The sequence below is a fragment of the Diadema antillarum genome, unplaced genomic scaffold, assembly GCF_040938485.1.
Source record: "Diadema antillarum isolate AM-2024a unplaced genomic scaffold, OU_Dant_1.0 scf00000107, whole genome shotgun sequence".
NCBI lineage: Eukaryota > Metazoa > Echinodermata > Echinoidea > Diadematoida > Diadematidae > Diadema > Diadema antillarum.
The window spans coordinates 561,078-586,879 of record NW_027270996.1 but is presented as its reverse complement, the minus strand read 5'-3'; the positions used below and the strand labels follow the sequence as shown (position 1 = coordinate 586,879).

Sequence of the window (25,802 nt, the reverse complement as noted above, 5' to 3'; positions counted from 1 at the left end):
CATTACTTTGTTATTAGAGAGACAGAGGGGGGGGGGGAAGGAAGGAGGCAGGCAGAGAGAGAGAGTGATGGACAACGGAAACTTTGAAATGCAATTGGATAACAATGTGGAAGGGAACTTATGATATTAAATCTACTGAGGAAAATAACTCTGGCAACAGGGCAGCTTGATTCAACTTAGTTTCTTTATATGTGTAGTACTCAAACAGAATGCTGTTAGACTCGCCCAGTATCATCTCAAGCTCAGAACTGCTTGAATTTAAGGATAAATGTCTGAAAATATGGCTCTAACATGAAAGATCAGAATGACATCACATTCCTATAATTGTGATGTTATAGATCCTTATATGACTGAAGAACTATGCAAATTTTATCTGAAAAGGCTCTCAAGGCTAAGCTGCATTTTATCTGGTATTAATACAATTTCTGATCTTTGGCTTCAGGTTGGCATTTGGCCGAAGAAGCAGGTTTGCTTTGTAAATTCTTTCTGAATATCTTCTGTCATTGAGGTTTGCTAGGGGTTTATCTTTTGAGTGTCTGCATCATATGGCACCATGTTTCAAGCTTAGACATGCAAAGGCCATAGTCCAATATATTAATGGCAGTTCTATGTGACATGTGAAGAGTGTTCACTTCGTCAGCGATCAGAGTGCATGGGGGTAAACCCTGGGCAGCCGAAGTAGGGAGTGTTGGCAGAGAGATAGCACGGTGGGATTATCTGCAGGATACGTTGAATCACACTGTTTGGGTGCGAAAGATAAGGGGGTGAGCCGGGGCCTGCGCTTTTTTGGCACCCGCGTCACGTCTGGCCATGAGGGGGCGACTGCAGCAGGATCGCTCCTCATCCAGGGCTACAGGTCTCACGCTCTTTCATGAACACGGTCACACATATACACACGCCACAGTAACTCTTTTACTACGTCAGACTGACTTGACACACCTCTTAGTCACTGAGCATCTGTTCGGCAACCCTTCAGTCAACTTTAAAATGAATCTGGTCGGAGGCACGGACGGGCGAGTTCTTTCACGTTTGATCTTTCAGACCAAACGAACTGTGCAAGGTTACTGCTGCTTATCTATCAACAAGGCCATCAAGACCTTGATACACATGATTAATCTGCACAATCCTCATTAAAAAAAAAAGAAGAAAAAAAAAATGTGCCCTTTGACCTTTACCTATTCATTCAATGCAGTGTTTCACTCAGGAGCTGTTTAAGACCCTGTCCCCCACTGAACTAGTGTCTCAAAAAGTCAAAAGAAAGGTCCTATCACACCACCTGAAGGGGTCTACCACCTATTCCTAACTTCAGCTGCCTCTTTAACAGGAAGTGTTTCATTGCAGATTTCTTGGGATTTGAAGCAAAACATTTAGATGCGTTATAACGTTACATGGAATATACCGGTATTTCATCATTTGTAATATTTGTGTATATTGCTTGGAAATGAAAAAAAGAAGATGAAAGACTATTAAAATGAAATAAAAATGAACGAATTTGCTACTGAACTAGGCAGAAACCCCACATGGATTTGAGATAGACCCATTAATAGCACTGCATGCTGGGGGGGGGGGGGGGGGAGGGGAGAGGGGAAGAGGGGAAAGAGGGGTGAGGGGGTGACAAGGGTTGGGTGTAATGAGGCAGAGGAGGGGGCTACTATACCTTGCGCCGTGGAAGCTCGTCTGGATCGGCAGTGGCCCTGATGATGATCTCACATAATATGATGCCGAAGGAGAAGACATCCACCTGTTGAGGGCGCACAACATCGAATCACAAACAGTTAACGCACATGGAGTGAGGAGCGCAAAAACTTTCTCATTCCTAACTGAGAGCAAGTAGAGCAACTAAATAGTGATTTTTCAACCACATTTTTAAACTTTGTCTTTAACTCTCATTTCATATCTTGTCATTGCCCTGATATGAATGAGTCACTACATGCATGGCTAATTTTTCTTTTGGAAGATACATTGTACTCAAACGTCATAACAGGAGTGGACAATGGACTGACACACAATTTCATCGTGCTGGAAATAACACAAATATTTCTGTGATTTACATGTATGCTGAATATGAATTAACACCATATAGGGACATAACAGAGATTCAGTGTGTGATGCTCAATATGAGCTGACAGTCACCACATGGTGTAGTTATGCCGACCAGCTACGGCATGCAATAACTAAACATTTCACGCTGTGGGGAGTTTGACCCAGAAAGACACCTCAAACAAATAACAGGTCAAAGGTTGTATGTTGTCCCATCATTCTAAACATGTGACTTTCTCTGCCTTCTTGGTAGGACAGCACCCAATATTCTTTATTGTTTGTTTTTTTAAACTTTTTTTTTTGAGGGGGGGGGGGCAGGGTCATTTGAACTTTATTGTCGACCACATTTTGAAACGATCAAATCCAATGTTGCTCTGTCCTTGGGGTTTCAATAGTTTCCTGCTAGTCCCACCCAAGTAGCCTTTCAACTAATAAGGTTAAACTTTGGGCATTGAATAAGACTTCTTTGTCCATATAACAACCAGAGTGAGATGTGTAAAATGCAGCGGCATTAGTCTAGACACACTGTGGTTTACCCCTTGAGACATACATTGTACACAAAAAAAATGTAACAAGGTGAGACAATCAATGAACAGTCTGTGTGAAAGAGGAAACTAGATCAACCACATACCTGATAATCCCATCAAGTCTGATACGTTTCACCTACAACTCTTCTTCAAACAAGACATAATAGGCGAAAGACCACTGCCAGTTTAAAGGGTGTGTACAGTTCTGGTCGAGGTGAGGATTTAGCATTTAACGTTTTGCGAGATATTCAGAAACCACTCTATGAGATGTCAAAGGGCATGCAATTCTAAGGGGTATCAAAAGTTTATTTGATGAAAATCGGTTTCGGAATGGCCGAGATATCCAAAAACAAGGTGAAACAAAGAGATCCTAATAAAAGGCGTGGCCTGTCGCCTTTTATTATTATCACTTTTTTGGATATCTCAGCCATTTGAAAACCAATTTTAATCAAATAAAGGTTGAATCCTTCTTAAAATTACATGCACTTTCACATTTCATAAGAGGTTTCTCATTATCTCACTTAGGAATGTTCAAAACATGAATCCCCACCTCAACCAGTACTGTACAGTCCCTTTAAGACAAGGTATGTACTGTACACACTCATTTAGGGGATGGGTATTACAAGCTTACACGCATCCCATCATTTTGGTGTCAATTTTGAAATATTGTGTTTTCCTGTCTTCTTGAGTCATCTTCACTGGATTTTTATTGAACTAGAACAGTCCATGAACACTTACTAAAATTAAGATGTATATATATATACATTGTATATACATAAAGTCTCATTATATCTAAACATGAAAGGAAACAGTTACAGTCCGGCAAATGGCTGATAAATTGATGCTTGCTCTGGAAATAGATGGCGTATTGACTCTAATGGGCTGCGTTTCTTCCCAATTCCTCGTCATCAATCTGCACATTCCTATTTTTTGACCTCAATGGGAAAAAATACTATCAAAGCCTGGTGGAAAGCGCCGCAACACTTTGGTGTCAACAGAACTCCTAGCTTTTAGAAGTGAAACTGATAGCGGCATATCATCTTAATACAGTAGTCACTGACAAAAGTTTGACAAATGAATTAAATTACACATCACATCTTCATAAAATGAAAATGATGCTAGCAGTTTCACACACACAATGTAAATGAGGCTTGGTTGTATACATGTACATGATCGTCGGCAGTAGATGCTTGTCAAATATTAATTTCCTTTTGCAAGCCCAAATGATAAAACATAAAAACTATGTGCGTGTGTGTGGGTTTCAGCATCCCAAGACACAGCGTCAACCACTTTCGATTGCAGTTTCATTCAAAACTTGATCGTTTACTACAGCTTTATGCTTAATAAGATCACATATGAACAATGTTACGGTATTTGTACTATCGTCACAACTGGTGATCATTAAAGGACAAGTTCACCTTCATAGACATGTAGGTTGAGTGAATGCAGTAATATCAGTAGAACACATCAGTGAGAGTTTGAGCAAAATCGGACAATCCGTTAAAAAGTTATGAATTTTTGAAGTTTCTGCTCAGTCACGGCTGGATGAAAAGACTACTACAGCTTGTGATGTCACATGAGTACAACGATATAAAGAAAGAATAAAGAAAATTCAACATATTTCCATTTTTCTCGCATAACAAAAGAACACTCGACTTCTCTCTTTCAGAAGGCAGGGGGAATAATATTACCCTTAACATACGTCAGTAGCAAGTCGAAGAAATGTACACTTTATCCAAAAAGTAAGGTTTTGTGAAATTCTCTTTTTATTTTCCTTATATAGTTGTACGCATGTGACATCATACACTGTAGTAGTCTTCTCTTCCAGCAGTGACTGCGCACATACTTGAAATATTCATAACTTTTGAACGGATTGTTTAATTTTCCTCAAACTTTCACTGATGTGTTCTACAAATATTGCTGCATTCTCTCAATCCTTATGTATATGAAGGTGGACTTGTCCTTTAATCTGTTGCCGTAGAGATTCTTAAGTCTCAGCAAAACCTGCACAGGGACCTACCCAGATCCCGTAGGCCGTTGGTTTGAATTGAATTGGGGGGGGGGGGGGCACAGTATTATTGTGGGAGGACTCAACCAGGGAGTGAGTGTTCTGAACAGCGTCGTTCACACTTCTAAATCATGGTGCCACATGGCTACCACTAACATTTGCATTGTTAAGTGGCGGACGGGTGTAAAAGTTGGGCAAGGTCTATCACATGTGGACTAGTGACGTGGTGACATTAGTGAAGTGGTGACGTTTAACCCAACACTTCCATAGTCCTTACTGACAGTAAACTATAAAAAGCCTCTCAATGAAGCTTCTTTTATAAACAATCGCCCATAATGGATCACTGATGTGACCCAGTGGGTCAAATAAACCTCAACCACATCCACAATGAAGATATACCAGATAATAATATCCTACAGTACCTCATGAATGAATGATACACAGAGTGGACGTCCCAGAGGTTAGAAAAGCCAAAATCACATTCTGTTTGCTTCGTCAATTTGATAGGTTTATACATCAAACAAATCATCTCCTCTACTTTTGTGAGATGAGATTACCAACAGCTTGGTGCAGGAAAAGTCTACAATAATTTCCTTCTGAAAACCAACCATTATTTACTGCCTTAAGCCACACCCATGCCTTTTGTTGTAGGCCTTAAAACCCTTTTAAGGCCTTCAACCTTGAATTGCCCTTGACATTGTTTGTATCAAAGCCATTGCGATATGGCACTGAGAGGGTTGAAGAGAATGTCTACACTGAATGCAAGTTTGTTGAATACAGCCTGGAAATAGAAAGGAACAGGGTAGTGAAAGTCGCACAAATTCGGATAAAAAATAATGTGACAGAATTTTGAAGGTATTATCAATTAATCAACCAGAAATTGACAAGTCCATGATGTAGCAAAGATGTGAGCTCACCTTCCATTTGCCCGGTGCATGAAATTCCATAAAATGTCTTCCTTTTTTTTTCTTTGCTGATGACAAAATATTTGTGTGTGTGTTAGCATTCAGAGGGTGCATGGAAAAATATGTACAATGATTGTATTATTGGCAGTCACTCTGAGCTCAAAGGCAACCTTCAAACTACAGTGTACAGTTTGGGTGAGAAAGATAGAACGATTACTCCTACCCTGTGATTTTTCCCCTCTTATCTTTGTATCATGAGCTCTGTATAACTACGTTTAATACTATTCCCAATCTTCAGGCTGCCTGATATATTGGCACACAAGGCAAATATTTGGAATTTACAAAACAATAGATGGCTTGCACAAACGTGAAATACTGACTCCAGAGTTTGGACCCCAACGAAGCTCTAACTTTGCAGATTACTGAATTTTCACAAGATTGATTCAAGCAAGGTTGAATTCCTATTTCATCTTTCAGTCTTTTTCCTACTCCCCACACTTTTTTTTTTATAATCAGAATGAAAACAAGACACATGGTACTACCTGACTGCAAGGAAAACTTGATTTCCATAAATACCAATGATATTATATGAGTTTATTGATTTCATGCTTGATTTATCATTAATGAGTGTGTAAGGCCCAAGAGAAGGGGCATGAAAACTTAAAGTATCAATATGTGTGACTCTTGCAATCCTGAAAATGAGATTCCTGTCATATGCTGGTGTATTGAAAAGGTAGGTAATTCAGAATAATTCAGAATAATAAAACTGAGAACTCCTTTATGATGGAGAGGAAAATGAATACTATAAATTTCCAATGAATTTATTTGAACCCCGAAAAAATTCCAATTGTTATTCTCGGTACAAAAGGTGAGAGAATACTCACATGACATGGGGTTAGATTTTCATTTCTTCTTCAGAAACTCTAAGGTGTATTACTGTATGGGTAAAGACTTTATACAAAGTGTTGGGAGACATTATTCTTCAACCATGCAAACTTTTGTGACATTTGCAAAAGGAGTATATGACCTTTAATGGAGTTTTGATACCACCCCCCCCCCCAAATAAAAATGGTCAAAGAGGTACAATTGTAGTACGCTTTTAGTAGAATATCCTTCACATGAAAGACAATAAAGAACAGGTAATACATACTAGCAGAGTTTACAGTACATAAAATTTAAATGCGCCCTTCCCAATATTTCAAGTGTCTCGGAAACAAATTAATGTATCACTGGCTGAGTTCTTTGTCCTTCGCAATCTTCTTTATGGTCCTATGTGTAACTGCATACGAGGCACACTTGTATATCAAGTTTCATTTCATATAGTTATGCCATATAGTGAACAATTTAGAGGAACATTAAAATCAAATATGCAACACCATATTAAAGCACAAGGACTAACAGACATGGCAAGAAGCCATATGAAAAGAGACAATAGTTTGACTACTACACCTTTTCTAATCCATCATATTTGTTGTATAATTTTGTTGCACAGATTATCATGTAGCCATCCTCAAATTGGCCATTCTGAATTTTACTATATATCTTATATTGGAGAAAGACTAGATGCAAAAAGTTAGATTAATATGCAAAAGACAGAGAGAAATAGACAAAAATTCTCTAACTTGACAGAGAAAAAGGAATTCAGATTGTCTATCAGACTATGTTCAAATGAAATCATAATTGTGCAGGGGAAAAAGAGAGATTAAACAACTTAATATAAGCAATGGGTCACACCAAATTTGGCATTAACAAGTGCATTCTGTTTTGATTCTATTTAAGTTCCTCTTTTTTTTCTGGAACCAAAAACAGCTTGCCACTATTCACAAAATCGCCAACCATATCATTTCCAAACAAAGCTACAAAACACATTTTTTTTTTCTCTCTTGAAATGTAGATTCACTATCAAAACTTCCCATGGCCTTAAAAGTTGAGGAAGTTGCAGAGGAAGTCTTTGGGGGCGACCAAGGATCTCGTATCTCCTTCAACCATTCCGGAACTTATCAACCGATCTGCTCCGTGGTGGTGATCGAATCGGAAGGAACGGAGCCTTGGCTCTGGAGGCCCCAGACTCGCACTTTACTAGCGATGAACATCCTGTCTGCTGATCAATTACTGATCTTGCCCATCTCTGAAGATGACTTTTGAAGTTTGTAACAATCATCATTTCCATCAGTGTCTCCCATCTGCTGTCTTCTTTCTTTTCTTTTTCTCTTTTTTTTTTTTTTTGGGGGGGGGGGAGAGGGGAGATGGACTATCTTTGCTTTCTCTCATAAAATATCTTGTATATTTCATAACCACTACACAAGTGATCTATACAGCCAGCTTTGGATATGTTGAATATTGAGGGACCTAGGAAATATTTTTGCTTTGTTCTGTTCTGTTTTGTTCTATTCTGCTCTGTTTAGTTTAGTTTCTGTTCTGTTTTTTGTTTAGTACCTGAGTGGGAAGTTCAATTTCAGCATTGCCAAGACAATGATCATGATTTTCGGGGGCACAATGAACACTTCCCATTCTTACAAAGTGTCCCAGGTACACAAGTATTTCAGGCATGCATAGAGAAGCTTCTCTGGAGGTTTTCATTATTACTTGATTTTGTTAACAGTTTGCTTTTTTTTTTCTTTTCTCCCCCGCACCCTCCCAACTTTTAGCAATGATCTGTGGTGTTTGAAGGTTTGTTTACCATTGGGAGCAGTGATTTAAAAAATGTTTGAGTTACTGTATACGCCGAACATTTCGTGCAGTTTTTATTTTGCGAGAATTTTGCGAGTCAGGTGCTATTCATGAGTTGACAGACTATTACCTGGGAAGAACATAGCAAACTTGGTGGCCTTTCAAAGGACTCCAGGGGACACGGTGTCCACCTGAATATTCTTCCACACTGGCAATAGTACCTGTCAGGTTTGCAGAAAATTTGACAACTGGATGCATTTCACGCATGACGCGAACCGCACGATGAATGATCGCAAAAGCTCACTTGCGCCTTTGGTTCAGGTGATGAGCTAAAGATGCTCTCTGATATCTGCCTCGTGTGAGTTTATAGAAAGTGTCATACTGCAACTAACTGAATCTATATGGCAACTTTAGTTTCATTGTTTCTTTGTTTTTTTAAAGGGGATGGCTAGTAACTGATCAGTGGGAATCAGTGGGAATGCTGGGGGATGATTGTTCCAATCCTTGTGGGATTCATTTAAGAGTACATTATATATCTATTGTTGTGTGAAAATTATTTGCTTCAGCATGGTCTCATCTTCAAGTAATGTGCAGTTTAATGTACCGTGACTGTACAGGCATGCTAACCTGGAAACATTGAACTGCACATTACTTGAATATGAGACCATTCTGAAGCAAATAATTTTCACACAAGAATAGATATATAATGTACTCTTACATGAATCCCACAAGGATTGGAACAATCACCCCCCAGCATTCCCACTGATTCCCACTGATCAGTTACTAGCCATCCCCTTTAAATCACTTTCGTTCTCCAGTTTACCTGTACCTCATTGTTACACCTTCACACTGAGTACGGTCAATGCATTCACCTGCAGTGAATCACTCTGTGCAAAGCAATGTAACCCTTTCGCACCAAAAAAATTAAAAATGGTGTCATTCAGACTTCACTTGATTGTACAAAGTTTTAACCTGAACGAACCTTCTCGTCGTACGGCTTGAAGTGCAGACATTCTGGCGCCATCCAGAAGGGGGTTCCTACAGGCGACTTCAGGCCAGAGTGCTCCCTATAGATAGACACACACACACACACACATAGAAGATAGGGAGAAACATTGAAATGATCAATATAGCACTATAAAAATACACTTTGTGTGCTTGAACAGAGACTATTAAGGCCATGCTCATGTTGTGTGACTAATAACTATTGGAACAAAACAAGCATGAGGAACTGTGAGGGACAGGGGAGTTAGGGGCCCAAAACAGAAAGGGGGCATTAACATTTTAGAATGGAATGTTCTCACAACACACTGCCCGCCTTATTACTCTCTAAAATTCCCCAAAACCACCCGTCAACTTTTTTATATTTTTATGCTTTACCATTTTTATTGTTTTCATATAGAATATATAATTTAAATGTAATTTGAAAGAGGTCAAAGGCCAACAAAAGTATGTCAGAATTACTTCTGTGACACACCATTGTCTTGGTAAAGTCTTAAAGGACAAGTCCACCTTCATAAACATAAGGATTGAGAGAATGCAACAATATTAGTAGAACACATCAGTGAAAGTTTGAGGAAAATTGAACAATCGATGCAAAAGTTATGAATTTTTAAAATTTTTGTGTTGGAACCGCTGGATGAGGAGACTACTATAGCTTGTGAGTCATATGCGTACAACAGTATAAAGAAAATGTAAAAGAAAATTCAACATATTTTCACTTTTTTCGCATAATAAAAGAGCTCTTGACTTGCCTCTTTCTAAAGGCAGGGGGAATAATATTACCCATAACATTTGTCGGTAACGAGTCAGGGGAATGTGTACTTTTTTCAAAAGATGGAATTTTGTGAAATTCTCTTTATATTTTCCTTATATTGTTGTACGCAAGTTATTCATACACTGCAGTAGTCTTCTCATCCAGCGGTTGCTGCACTAAAATTTTAAAAATTCATAACTTTTGAACGGATTGTCTGATTTTCCTCAAACTTTCAATGATGTGTTCTACTAATATTGCTACATTCTCTCAATCCTTATGTTTATAAAGGTGAGCTTGTCCTTTAATAGGCTTTCAAATGAGAGTAATATTGCTGTACCTTCCAGGGAACCATAGGCCATTATGTACAGAATCTTTACTTGCTAAAGGGTTAACTTTTTGCTCACTTTTGGCGAGAGTTCAACACTGAGGTTCAAATTGAAGTTTGAATAAGACTCTAAAGCATGTTTCATCCTTTGATGTTTCTGTGGATACGTCAGCCCAGACATTCCTGTATTATCTCGGCAGCTATACAGTACTGCACGATGTCTCATGCTTATCAGGACATTGGTATGTAGGAAGGAAGGAAATACTTTGCAGCAACAATAACATTTCAAAATCTTCTTGCACACTATACTACATGGTACAAAAGGAATTGTCCTTGATGTTTACTAATTCTCCTCTCATTCTACTCAATCTCTCAGTATGTATGTTTGTCTGTTCATCTTTCTGTATCTGCATGTGTGTGTGTGTATGTGTGTGTGTGTGCACACCCCCTCTCTCTTTCTGTATGTGCTACATTATGTGCCTTCATCACTTCACTAAACTTCAGCACTTCATCTATCTTTGTAAGCACACTTTCAGTCTGTCTTGTCTGTCTGTCTGTCTGTCTGTCTGTCTGCCTGTCTATCTATCTCTCTTTCTGTATGTGATACAAATGAATGACCTTTAAAACACTGCTTAAATTCTCCTCTGATTCCACTCTGTCTGTTCATCCATCTGTCTGTCCGTCTTTCTCTATATGTGATATGAATGAATGACCATCAACACCCCTAAAGCTCTTCTCCTATTCCCTCCTGTCTGTACATCTGGCTATCCATCTATCTATCTATCTATCTATCTATCTATCTATCTATCTATCTATCTATCTACAGACTATCTATATATCTATTCATCTATCTATCTATCTATTCATTTATCTTAATCTATCTATTCATCCATCTATCTATCTATTTATCTATCTATCTATCTATCTATCTATCTATCTGTATGTATGTATCTATCTACTAGCATTGGTCTATTTCTCACTCTCACCCTATAGCTCTGTATGTGGTACATAATTATTATGATATGAATGGCCTTCAACACACTGTCTCCTACTTTTCCTCTGTCCACCCATCAGTCCATCTCTCCCTCTCTCTCTCCTCCACTCATGCATATTTCCACACACTCATTCTAATCTCATTCTTCAGTTTCTCGCCCAGCCTTTTCTTCTCTGCTACATACCAGGTACATGTTGGTATGTTAAATGTGCCTGTATGTCTCCATATGCACTCCCTCCCGTCCATGAAAATATCACTAAAACTCTGTCGTCGTCAATCAACCGAACTCTCACTTTCCCCTGATGCCTAGTAGAAGCACGAGTCTCATTTACATGTTTCCATGTTGCTGTGGTATTCTAACCCCCTCCACTTCATGGGTGTACTTGCCAGAAGCAATTAGCATTATTTTCAAGAAAGTTTTATTCACCCCAAGTAACCGAAACCTCGTCAAACTTGCAACCTTGCTTCAATTCAACTGCGAGCTTGAACTGCATGCTACTGTGATATCTATCAGTGATGATTGGTTTTGTTCTTTTTGTATGCGTGTGTTTTTTGTTTTGTTTTGTTCTGCTTTTGTTTTGTTTTCAAATTCACTCTGTGTATGTGCTGGTATTGACATCCGATCATGTTGGAAATTCTCTCGACAAGGACAGAATAAGTGAGTATTGGCATGCAACAGACTTGATCCGTAACACAATCAAAACGGGTCACGCCTCAATTACAATGTACAAGTATAAACCCAAAGATATGCAAGGTCAATAAACTTATGTAGATGAAGCCATGCTCTATGTTTGAAACACACAAAATAGTGATGTAGTGACACTGCTCCACCATTGGGTGTTTTGGGATAAGAAGATTGCCACAATCAAAGAAGGATGAGTGAGCCAAAATGAAGGGTTCACCTTTGGAAGAGCTAAATCCTCACAATCTGAAGGCAAGCCTGTGACAGTGGTATTAAATACACTACAGAAAAAAAGGACCATATGCCCAGACACAAACATTTAACAGATTCAGAGTAGAAAAGCACATCTCTCTGTTGCTTCTGTCCATTGAAACTGCTTCTATCATTACAGTTTGACTTTACTTCAGTTTCATCAGGCTCATTTCGAGTTCTTACTGCATCCTGCTATTTACAGTTGTATTTTTGTTTCATTTATTAAAATGTACAACTTTTGGGTTACTCATTCTGAAAGAAATTGCAAAAATGTTATGAGTCTTTAGTTCATCACCACCAGCATCATTTTACCACATGGTATAAATGACTGTCCTATGATATTCTTTTCCCCGGCAATTATGGGAAACCACGTTTCACTGGTTTGGTTCCGAGTCCTTTGGTAATTTTCAGTATTCATTGATGGGTGTTACATGAGGTCTAGTAAGCCTATACACATCCTCTTTTATTTGAGTGTGATACTATTCTTACATGTGTGTATTTGCTCGTTTTCATTGCGGAATATTTACTTTAACCGACTAAACACTAGTCCTGAGTATTTCATGAATTCTCCAGCAGAATCAGGAAGAGTTGGCAGCTCTACATCTGCAGTGCATTCCAGAATCCTACCAAACCCTTTTAATAATTCATACTAAAAATACTGCCAACAGAGAAAGTGTTTTCCATTAAGTCTTCCCAGAGTTTCCTCGGGTAGGTCTAGTATCATGCAATGGTCGAAACCGATTGCACAATGCCGCAAAGGAAACACATATGTACACCGTATACTGTGTACACATTGAAGAGATTACTCGTTAGACCTTGATATTGCTACCACTGCGGATCAGCTGGAATAGGTATAAATGTTATATCCAGGATATGAGCAATGGCTCCGACCAAAATCCGCCAGGGTGGACTTCCCCTATAATCCTAAAATCACTCGACAAGCACGTAGCCCAGCCACAGAAAATACTATTAAACAGAAGAATTACAGCTACCGCCACTGAACACTCATCAGATAGAGAGAATATTAACAGCATCAAATTCAATGTATAATCAATATTTGTCTGATATCACACCGAAACCCCACACCCCCCTCCTCCTCTTCCCCCTCCCCGTGGCGACTGGCTGGAATGTTCCCAAGGGAGTGGAGAGTGAGCACTGTCAGAGATGGTTGGAGGTAATGTATCTACAGTAACCAGGGTAAGAAGAGCCTGTAAAGGACATTGAAATTCTTCAGAAGTCTGACTTTGCTATATGTATATTAAAACCAGCTACTATTATTCTTATCAAAACATATTTGTATGGCAATTTTGAGCTCATGTTAAGAGAGACACACACAGAACACAACAAAATCGAGACATGAAACTCGTCACTTAAAAGACGAGTTAGGTGATACGCTGGGGGTCATCACTATCGGTCACCCGTGATCGACAACGAAAATGATGTAATAAATCACCTTAAAGTTGTATAACATATGTGCGTGAAGTCGATTTTTTTTTGACGTGCATAATTCAGATCAAATTGTTTCTATCATGCAAACCATATGGAGATCCCGTGCGTGTGTCTGCGTGTGAGAGTAGGCCTAAGTTGATTAACAGTTTTTCTCAGTACAGTGTATCTGTACCTTGTCGTCCTTGACACGAACAAATTGAAACATGACAATAAAGTGTTTCAAAGATCATCTTAAGTTTAACATTGGTCTTTTCAAATATGAACTTTGACCCTTATTTGCACAACCAAAATTGCTATATCTCATCTTGTTGTCATTAATGTATGATCAGTTTGAAGAGCTCTTACAGCTACAAGCCTGTGAAAATTTCCAGCAGTAAAAACAATGAAGCATCCAATACAAAACAAAGGGAAATATAGCGAGTGTGTGTGTTTACATGACAATGTGATTTATACCTGGACGAAATATGCCGCTATATTGTAACTACTTACTGAACCATTTCAAGGGCTCTGGTGCTTGAGTATCGATAAAATGAGTATAGATAAATTGTAATTTGGCGATAACCGTATCACCTAATGATAGGACTTAAAACACACACACAGCACCCAATCAGCAAGAACAGGAGTTGCTAGAAAATTGGTAGAGGAATATATCACACAAAGAGAGAACTACATGTATGCATTGAATGTGACTCATGCTTTTTACATTAGAGGATGTCAGCTGTTTTGACACAGACTGCACATGGCAAGACAATCTAAATTTTGGCTTTTCAGAGAAAAAAAAAAGGGATGTGGGACAACCACCCCCCCCCCCCCCCCCAAACACACAGATAAAGAAAAGACAGTACTGAAAAACAATCGGCAAGAAAGGGTAATTCCCTGACAACTCGGTCATTGTCACCACTATCAACTAAATGACCATTTTGCGTCAGACCACAGGTACTTGCGCTCCCAACTACGAGATCAGTGACCTCAAAAAAAGCTTGTTTAACTTTACAGCTTTGATTCTACAGTATGCCATTTCTCCCTTTTGTGCCGTTTCCTCTCTCCCCACCAAAATTGGGCTGTTTATTTTGCACGCTAACCCGGTTTGGTTCATTTAATTCCATTGTTTCGTCGACAAAAAGGGAAATCAATTACAGCTGTACGTTTAATAGCTCTCTTCATGTTCCGGGCGTGCACATTTTGATGGACACTTTGAAATATTTGTACGATAAAAATCCATGACAAACTTACAGCTTCCTTCCCCCCCTTTTTTTTTTAGTCCAGATATTCATCAATAGTCACATCACTTCTGGTCACATGGGCAAATTGGGCAGTAAAGATTAAAAACATCGACTCAGCGACAGACCGAGTCATATAGTTTGCATGCTTGTATAATTTTTTTTTTTTTTCGGCAACATCCTCATATATTCCTGCAATGTGTTATGTTGTGAAGATGTACAATATGCAGCATTTGCATTACGGATAGCCTAATACAGACAAATATCTGACTTTAGATGTCTCAGTCTTTATTTGTAGTAATTTCCAATGTGCATACTCACATATGGCGACATTATGACAACAGAATGTTTGTAACATTGCAAGAATCTGTGAGGAAGGCTGGGTGTCTGCGGAGGGTCTTTATCAATGAAACGTCACTATTTTGATTTATAGTCAGTAGTCCCACATGATCATGCCTGTGTGTGCAGGTCCCCTGACATATCAAGAGAAGTTTGTTCTTTTACTGTTACCATGAACAATGATATCATTGTCAATAGTTATAAAACAAGTAATGGACCATATCTGTCCATATGATACATCAGCTCAAATTGTAGTTATACTTCAGTCTGTACGTTTGAGATTGAGTGGCAGCCAGCATAACATGCAATGTAGTTACAAGTGTACTGCATGCTTCAGGATAAAATTTGTTCATCTAGGCCCCTGCCCTGTTTATAGCGGGGTTTGACAAACATCCTCGACATCTCACCGTGGAAACCGACAAGAGAGGCCCAAGTCACAGATCACGGCTCGCCTGTCCAGACCGACTCTCTTGATCAGCACATTCTTTAAGACAAAAAGAAATTTAAGAAATGAAATACAGAAACTAGGCTTTAGACAAATATCTCAGCATTTCACGAACTTGTACAACTGTAATAATGCTTGAGGGATAAAGAAGAGTCATTGAACATATCAAAAATGAATTTAATTGTTATTAACACAATCCATCAATTACAAGACCTCAGGAATAAGTGCTCCATCCTTCCAAATTTCCAGGAGAGAGTTAACAAAAAGAAAGTAGACAAAGTAGACAACAACAACAACACCACCAAAATTTGTTTTCTTTAATAAAGAATTAAATTGGTAAAATGTGTATTAAGCAATTCCATCTCAACACTGAAATTTTTTTAGAGTGAATCGTGGTGCAAACCTCCTGTTTTTACTAGGTTTCTTTCTTGACACTTTATACATATTGAATATACAGCATAACGTCTAGGTAATTATGATGACATCATCTTATTGATCGGTGCGGGACAACAGCTGCAATAACAATTATTTTACTCCAGTGATGACAATACCGGCAATAGTTAAAATCAAAACTGTACTCATTACAATGATAATTCACAGACACCAGCTCAAAAGAAAATTTATTCTCATACCATAGAGCCATATCTCAAAGAGCATGGGCAAATGCATTATGAACTGCACGTATATTTTACAATAAAAATAGCATGATTCAAGCAGAAAACTACTTGTACAAGTGTATCTACCCCACACTGGTCTGGAGAAACTAAATTTTGCTCTGTAACCAAGGCGACTCCAACAGTTCTTTTTTGCCACACCCCCTATAATAACAGTGCAATCCTGTTATAAAGAACACAGATATAACGAAATTCTGGTTACAACGAAGTAAAAATTCAGGCCAGAAAATTATCCATTCTTTGTTCTTTATTGTTTATTTGTTCGGTTATAACGAAATTTTGTTATAACGCAAGAAAATTGCCAGTCCCGAAGACTTCGTTATAATGGGAGTCCACTGTACTTACGGATGAGGTGAGGTCCCTGTGCATGATACACTTCTTGTGCAGGTGAGCCATGGCGCCGGAGATGTCCGTTGCCAGGCCGATCCTAATGGGCCACGACAAGTAGACCTGGCTGTCACACAGCAACCCTGTCAACGTCCCTCCATTGATGTACTGCAAGAACAAAAATAGAGAAACCACATGCTTTTATAGTGTCTTTTTTTTAATCTTACACTTTCCAAGCTAATGAACCTGTAGTTTGCAGTGTACACTGAACGTAGATGAAAGCATGAAAACATGAATGACGCAATAAAAAGACATTGCATGAAACAAACACAATAAACAGACGGTACAAATACTTTTATTTATTTATTTATTTATTTATTTATTTCTAATCTTTTGTCAGGGTAGTCCATTCACCAATAAATAGTGGTCTTCCATGGAGCCCTGAATAATATTGATGAACATACAATTGTATGTACATTGAATAGCAAAACGTATATACAGAAGATGACATAATACAGTGTAGATACATACCAGCATACTGTACATTGCAAAATAACATAAAAAGTACATGCCACAGCAAGAGTTCACCAGAATGCCGAAATAACAATTAAAAACGCTATTATACAGGAATGATAAAGCCCAGAATGAATTTCGTGTGTTACTTACAAATAGCAACTTTGCTTAAACAATCTCTTAAATGAATATATGGAAGAAGTTGATCTAATTGAATGATCTAGCCTGTTCCATTCAAGTACAGAGGATACGATTTGGCTGCACTTGTGACAATCAGAGCGAAACCTTGGCACACATAGAAGAATAAATACTGACACATAGGAGAATAAAATTGTAAGTCAACAAACAACGCAGAATAAATCAATGAAAGAATTTACTTTTTCCTTCAATTTTAATCAAGCACGACACCAAATTTTACACAATATGCACATTAAAATGGCTCTCTTTGGCATATTCGGTCTTAACTGTACTGAAATTATTTTTACGTTTTGATCTTGCATCAGCCGGACAAGTTTCTTGGAAAGCCCGTTAAGTTTCTTGGAAAGCCCGTTTGATGCATTCCAAGCATATTCAAAAAGATGTGAGATGAATTTTGAGCCCTTCTTCTACTAAGAACTATGGTCTGCCCTTAAAGCAGAATATCTCCTTATGGCCAAGTCCCTTTCACATCATGTCGGAATGCTATACGACAGATGAGACCCTTTTAAATCTTGAAATAAATAGTGTGATACTGTAGCAAATGTCCCTATTAAAGTAACGACATCATGCATCCGTACAGCAGATTCCATTTTTAATTGAAGACATTGTTACACCACTGGTTGAGTATGCAAAGACCCCTTTATAAAGGCAAACTCACTGAAGAAAGCTCATATTGACAAAGACAGCTTTTCAGTTTTAGTGTACCAATGAAATGTAATCTCTATTGGTTAATCTCCAGACAGGGAAAGATAGGAAAAGCTAACCACAAAGATACTCCCTGTCCATCCCGAGTTCCCAGGAACAGTAATGTCCACTGGACCGTGGTGAAGAAAAATAGTTCATACCACAATACAACATGCTTCTGGTCAGTGCCACTGACCATTCATCACTCTTGGTTTTGTCTTTTATACCTTCGATACTCGGAAAAAGAGTTCACAGGATGTCACTGCAAGCAATTTGCAAATTTACAACTCAGTCTTGATCTTCTACTACTTGGAAAAACACACCAAGGATCCCTTTAAACTCTTAATGACTGTGCAGTAGAGTTGTGGTTGATCGAGACTTCTCTTTTATTTCAGTACCTATATGATGCAGTCAATCTTACTTCAATCTATGCGGAGCACATAAAAGCATAGCAAAGCACATATGAAAACAGTATGTTTCAATACAATCATTGTCTAACAACTACGTTGCTTTTGCAAAACAACATTCTTTGGGAGCATTTACAGTGCTTGTAGCTGGTGCTATTTTGGTGGATGACATTTCTCCAGGTTGGTTTATTTGTTTGTGTTATAAATGCTATCTACGATGAACTCTACAAACGTTCAGCCTTCGCGTCTCCTCAAGATTACTCTTTATATTTGACGCAGCCACGCAGGCGTCTACACGTTGTACATTTAAAGACATGAACTGTCATCATCACAAAGTATACCGTCTATACTGAGATCATGAACTGATGTTGGAACACGTGTATAATAGCCTGGGTCTGAATAAGGCACTACAATGTAATTCAGGCATCAAAAGTCATAAATTATTTGCACACTTCAGAAACAGACACACAAAAGAGATGGTGGGAGGAACCATTGTACATGCACATATACACACTGTATAACCAAGGAGGTGCCCCTGGTATAATTAAACACTTCAAGTCCTTGTCTATGAATGCTGTAGACACCAGCAGTGAGTTATGTTTCATTTTGTCTTGTCCTTAATTCACTCTTTTATTTTTGTTTTGTTATCATTTCTCACTCATTGACACTCCTGAAAGTGGTTGGTTAAAAGGCCATTACAGCAGTTAAATTTCCCCCTCGGTTAATATGCCTTTTGATACCAGCAACTGGATATTTATCCCTTGCAAAACTTCCTTGTGCCAACATCAAATTGAATGGTCAATGGGTATGCATTATATCACCTATACATGTACCTACAATTTGTAGCTAATTGAATTCAATTTGCCTATAGGATGCAGAATGAAAGAGGTTTGTGTTCTACAGCTCACGCATGAAAGGGAAGAAATAGTCGTAGGTAATGACTACAAGGATGATGATAGTGATGATAATGTTGATCATATTTTCATCTGAATAGTCACTGATGGGAGAGCTCTCTAAGCAAAAGTGGTAGTAGTAGTAGTAGTAGTAGTAGTAGTAGTAGCAGCAGCAATAGTAGCAGTTGCAGTATGCAGTAGTAGTAGTAGTAGTAGTAGTACGTGTAGTAGTAGTAGTAGTAGCAGCAGGAATAGTAGCACTAGTAGTAGCAGTAGCAGCAGTAGTAGTAGTAGTAGTAGTAACAGTAGCAGTAGTACTAGTAGCAGCAGGAATAGTAGCACTAGTCGTAGTAGCCACAGTGTAGTAGTGACACTACAAATGATAGTCATTGTCACTTTCACCGTCAACATAGGCTTACAACTTGTACTATCCTCTGTAATTAAAGGTCACATGAAACTGTGTAGGCGACCACGATCAAATGAAGCATTTATAGGGATGCCAAGCTTGCAAACAGCATTGCAGTATTCTATGGACTGAAAAGGCTAATTTTTGTTAAGAAAAACGGTTACACGTATATTTACCTTTCCTACCATAGACATCTGTACAACTTGTAGTCATACAATTTGGGGGGAAAAAATGATTTTCTATGAAACCCGCAGTATATTTAGAAAAAAAAGTACAAGTAACTACAAGTATTGCAAAAAAAAAGGTAACATTGGACACCTATGAATTCATGAATTCAGGAGACATCCCTCCCCCTCCCCTCCCCCTTCCCCCCCCTCCCCAAAAAAAAAATACAGTCACTGATAGTAAAATTGAAATCGAAAATCAAACACTGAGCATTTCCATGAGGAGAAAATAACATGAATGATGAAGAATTCCTGCAGTACATTGAGATTCATTCGCTGCACACGTTCCAACACATGAAGTGTTTGTCGAACGTCGGGCATGTGCCGCGCTCATATCGAGCGTGGCATTGACGGTAATCGCGCCGCCGCCAAAAATAGCCGCGAAGGTTTCTGAAGGAGATTGGCGGAGAACGCCACGATAAGGGCCTACCCAATCACTCTTGACGGTGATGTGATGTCGGGGGCAGAAAAACATCTTGTTGATCAGGAGGGTTCTTCCATTCTTGGGTCTCATCCCAAAGGGGATGCTACAGCCTCCTACTTACAGTGAAATCAAGGGTGGAAATTATGCGCAAGGCTGCTCATGTATAGTAGCACTAAATATAGCACAGGTGCTCCATGAAAGTATCAGCATCCAAGATTCCTCGCCATAAAGTTATGGGTTTGAGGGACTCTTTTCTGAACCTTTACATGTAGGCTACTTTCAAATCAGCATCTAGTGGACAAGCTCTATGAAGCCCATACAGTTTGACACTTTCAGATCCATCAGCAATATGATTACATACAAAGTCAAAAGGTCTTGAGAGGTTTTGAGAAAAAACCCAATTAAACCGTTGAAGACGAGTCCCGAGTATACTCAGGCAGGTGTCTATAGGAAATGCGTGTTGTAGCAATATTAGCCCGTCCTCAACGGGTTAAAGAAGGAGTATGCATTTCAGAAACATATTTTTCAGATTGTATACAAGAAGACATTATCAGATGTCACACGCAAGGCCTTGAGCAATTTTTCATAACTTTTGTAAATGATATGTACCAGTGAATGCATGAAGGGATTTACGTTAAATCATGCAATAAAATTTCCGTTGAAATGAATCAATATTTTTACCACAGACATTACTTGTAATCCATCTAATAGCATGTGACGCTGCAAATACGTGGATGATTTATTCCCTTGTAGAATTTCAGCTATCTCGATTAATTTAATTTCATCTTCCTTTTTCATCTCTACAATAAAAGAGAAAAATAAAAGAGAAAAAAGAACAACAAAATATCTGTCCTCAGCTGGCTTTCCATTGGCTCAATTTGATAATCTCATTTATTTTCAAGTTATCAAGTCTTGCAAAAAAAGATTGTATTTTAAACAAATCCCCCACAGGCAATTAAACCTGTGTACTTCCTACCAGGGCACTAACCTCTGTCCCAACCTGTGTTTCTTTGAACCACCTTGCCAGTGACTCATACACAGGGACGCGACATCAGAGTGATGTACTGGTATCTACAGTAATGCAGACAATATCCCTGGTAATAAGATTCTGTCATTGAGGGGAAAAAAAAATTGCAGCGCATATATTTTAATAATAAATGGCTCAATTTGCCTGGAATGGGCTCAGGACGGTCGGTGGGTCAGTCTTTCAAGAACAGTCCAGCATCTGTTTTTTTTTTTCTGTGTGACAACAAAGGCCCATCTCTGGTTATTGGACTTTGATTGGGGTTTGGAGGGATGGAAATTGAAAATAACTTCGGGAACCAACAATGAAATCTATTCTGCTCTGGAAAAGTAGTTTCATTGACACATTTCTGGGCCATTGCTCCTTCCTTGCTCAATTCTCTCTTCTTGCGAAAATTGTTATCTTGGAACGGCATCACATCTTCTAAAAATAATTTGTGATGTCACTCTCACATCATCCACACCTCCAATCAGTTTTGCACAACTTTTTTGTTTTCCTTTATGAATGCCATGTTCATAAAGCAGAACTTATCCCCTCCCCCCCCCCACAAAAAAAAAATCCTGAACAAAGAGGTTTGCGAGGATAACATCAGAAAATTTATCAGAGGTTATAGATTTGCTTCTATCCTTTAATCGTCTCTTTGCCAGTCTGTATATGTCTGTCTGTCTGTCTGTCTGTCTGTCTGTCTCTCCATCCTCTTCCTACCTACTTCTCTTCTAATTCTTACCTGTGAAGGTATTCATCTGTCTTTGTATTCATCTTCAAATTTTCTCATTGAGTAATCTATTTCTTTATCTTGCTCTCATTTTTTTTTTTCTATCTACCTATCCAGCTATGAATCTGGTATCTAAAATTTAATGTGATTATCCATTCAATCCAACCCTAGATTTTTCCATCAAATCATCATATTTCGCAGGTACGAATAGCCTATTAATCTGATTACCTATCTATTGAAAAAAAAACCTTTGACTCATATGAAACCAATAGGCATTCTATAGGCCTACCACTTCCTTTATGTTATACCCTTTCAGTGAATGGGCAAAACTATGCAGAAATCCTCATCAAACATCAGCAAGCACCTTCAATTCATCAACTACCCCTGGCTGATATTTGATTATGCCACAACCACTAAGTGGCTCGATTTTTCTCTCCCTCTCTTTTTGTAGGTATTACATCAGATAAGATTGACCTCCATTCATCATTCTCGACAGCAAACTATCATCACAGCAAACAAGAGACGGGTAGACTTGGGAGTAAGACTGTTTGCAATCGGGTTGAGAAATGTTAATGCTGCATTAGGATTACAATTAAAATTACGATTTGAATTGTCGTCCGTATACACAACCAAGGAAGGCTACCTGGATTATGTACTCTAAGTACGTGTGAAAACAGCTTTGTTCACAGCCAAGCCCCCTTTTCACCCCTCCTCTTCTACCACTACAAAAATGTTTTAGGGTGTAAATACACCTGTGGGTATCGCCAGGGAGGTGAGTTCATCTCACCTCCCTGGTATCACAGACACACTGATCCCCTGTTCAGACGTAAGCCAGTTTATACCAAAACTTGATACAGAAACGACGTATAAAGAATCATCGTATAGCCGACAGACGATTCAGACACTAATCTCGACCGTTCTGGAAAACGTTGTATAGATGTGCAGTTTCTCACCGGGCATGCTGTTATGGTCATGAGTGACAGATGTGGGGTCACCTTTCATGTGCGCTCCCATTAAGCCCCGCCCAGTTATACCGTTCTATGGTTGCCATGCATTCAGACACATAATGGACATGATGGAATGCTGATTTGTTATCGAGTTCTGGTTCGAAACGATGCTCTGACCATCGTTTCCCTATATGTCGTTTCGTTAAACGTTGTTTCGTTAGTCGGCGTTCAGACGTATAGCTTCATCGTATAGCTATACCGCTTTGGTATAGCTATACCGTTTTAGCATAGATTTTTTCCGTCTGAACACCCTGTGATAGAGAGATGGGGGGGGGGGGTAGGAAGAAAGGATCTGCCCATAGGGATGATTATTTTGTCAGTGTGTGCATATTGACCTCAGTTGAGGTCGATCCTCTGGAGGTCAAGTGGATAGGTCCTGACACCTTGCTAAGTGGTCACCTCTCCAAATCATTGGGGTCAACAGCAATTGGCAGACTAGCTTTCATCCAGAAGAGGGCAATGATAACACGCCCACCATGGTTATATTCTGGAAAAAATCTACGGTGGCACAGGAGGTGTCATACTGTACATGATGGAAATGAATCTGTGTGAGATGAAATCAGGAGAACAAGATGACCGGACAAAGAATCACCTGCATTGCTACAGAATATGTGGTATTACATTCCGGCTCTGTGTGCAAACTGCTGTATCTTGTTAAAGGACAAGTTCACCTTCATAAACATAAGGATTGAGAAAATGCAACAATATTAGTAGAACACATCAGTGAAAGTTTGAGGAAAATTGGACAATCGATGCAAAAGTTATGAATTTTTTTAATTTTTGTGTTGGAGCCGCTGGATGAGGAGACTACTACAGCTTGTGAGTCATATGCGTACAACAGTATAAAGAAAATGTAAAAGAAAATTCAACATATTTTCACTTTTTTCGCATAATAAAAGAGCACTTGACTTGCCTCTTTCTAAAGGCAGGGGGAATAATATTACCCATAACATTTGTCGGTAACGAGTCACGGGAATGTGTACTTTTTTCAAAAGATGGAATTTTGTGAAATTCTCTTTATATTTTCCTTATATTGTGGTACGCATGTGACATCTAAGTTATTCATACACTGCAGTAGTCTTCTCATCCAGCGGGTACTGCACAAAAACTTCAAAAATTCATAACTTTTGAACGGATTGTCTGATTTTCCTCAAACTTTCAATGATGTGTTCTACTAATATTGCTACATTCTCTCAATCCTTATGTTTATGAAGGTGAACTTGTCCTTTAAATGCCCATTAATATGTTCTCGGAAGTTTCCTCTCTTAACCCATTTCATGCCAGAGAATTTGGACAGTGTGTACAATGCTATGGGGTTTTCTGTGCTACTGATGGGCACAAAGGGTTAATCAATTTCACTCAAAGTACAGATCTTCTTTTCTTTTTTCTTTTTTTTACTGCATGTCTGAGACCGTGGCACAGCATCCAGGTTTTGAGCGCGACATGGTAATGGACAACCTGAGCACACATTCAGTAATTTACAGCATCATGTCCTATCATTAAACAAAGATTAATTGATGGCAGTTGTCGACATTGTACCTCGCTATTAAGTTTTATTAATACCACTTGCATAAGTTCATAGTTTTGTACCCAAGTGAAATAAGCTTAAAGGTGCACCAGCCACGATGGCATAGATGTGACTAGAAACATAATGTACACACCATGCGAAATACCTTGGTTGCCAGGAGTGATTGCATCTCACGGTAACATACCATCTGCTCTCCTTTAGGCCTTTCACACCTTACATGAAGCAGTTAAGAACACCCAGAAAATATGAAGAACCTAAAACCTCCTAGCTTTGGTACTACATGTATGAAGTTCAAACATACTTGACATCTCAAAATTAATGAACTTTTTATCACTCAGAGCTTAATTTATATCCTGACTACATGTAGCTTTTCTTTGTAGGGAAAGTGGAAAATAAATGATGGTTGCAATCAACTGGTTTAACTTATTTCAACAGTCATGTTCAAAGAATGATCTTGCATAGACAAGGGGCCCATTTCATGAAAGTCTTATGAAAGACTTTTTGCTCACAGGACAATTTGCTCACAGGACAAATTTAGGACAGACTTCATGAAATTAATTTTACTTCTCTTTGAAAGTCTCGCTTAGCTAGATATTAATGACTGTGGCAATTCTGAGATTCATGCAAAGACTTTTATGAGATTACCTCATAAAACTGATCCCTGGTGACCAGAGTGACCCAGTCTGTCAGGTAATGCTTGAAAAAGCATCTATTTCATATTATTTTGCTTTGAATCTATTAACAAACTTTTTCAATTAATATTGCTAAATACCAGGCTTGCTGTCAGGTGGATGTGCTGGCAAGCACCATTTATAAGCCAAGGATTACATGAACTGTACAATAATGAATAATCATTGTATCACATATGCTATATCTCATTGAATTTGAAGTCCAACATGCTTGTTGGTACAAATGACCTTTTTCTGCTCATATGCAAATTGAAACTCTGAATAGGCCTGATTGTGGTGAATTAACTTTTCTCTTTGTAGAAATATATCATCTAAGAACCACAGGAAGCAAAATCATGCAATCTCCATGTACATTGTAGCGTATCTTCACATTGGTGTATTAAAATACAGACAGCTTTCACATTGGAGATAAATTGCAATGGGTATTAAACCTTCATACTTGGATGAAGAATTTCTGCATAATAAAAAAGTGTGAAG

General features: G+C 38.6%; 1 protein-coding gene across 1 annotated transcript in view; it reads right to left on the bottom strand.

The window, feature by feature from the left end:
* LOC139719242 (dual specificity testis-specific protein kinase 2-like) overlaps nt 1-25,802 on the bottom strand; it is a 90,928-nt gene that overhangs the window by 8,467 nt on the left and 56,659 nt on the right. The window contains exons 5-8 of the mRNA XM_071630671.1: nt 16,632-16,781; nt 15,575-15,651; nt 9,133-9,217; nt 1,658-1,741 (exon numbers count right to left, since the gene is read on the bottom strand). Of these exons, the coding sequence (XP_071486772.1) occupies nt 1,658-1,741; nt 9,133-9,217; nt 15,575-15,651; nt 16,632-16,781 (396 nt within the window). The remainder of the gene's footprint in view (nt 1-1,657; nt 1,742-9,132; nt 9,218-15,574; nt 15,652-16,631; nt 16,782-25,802) is intronic.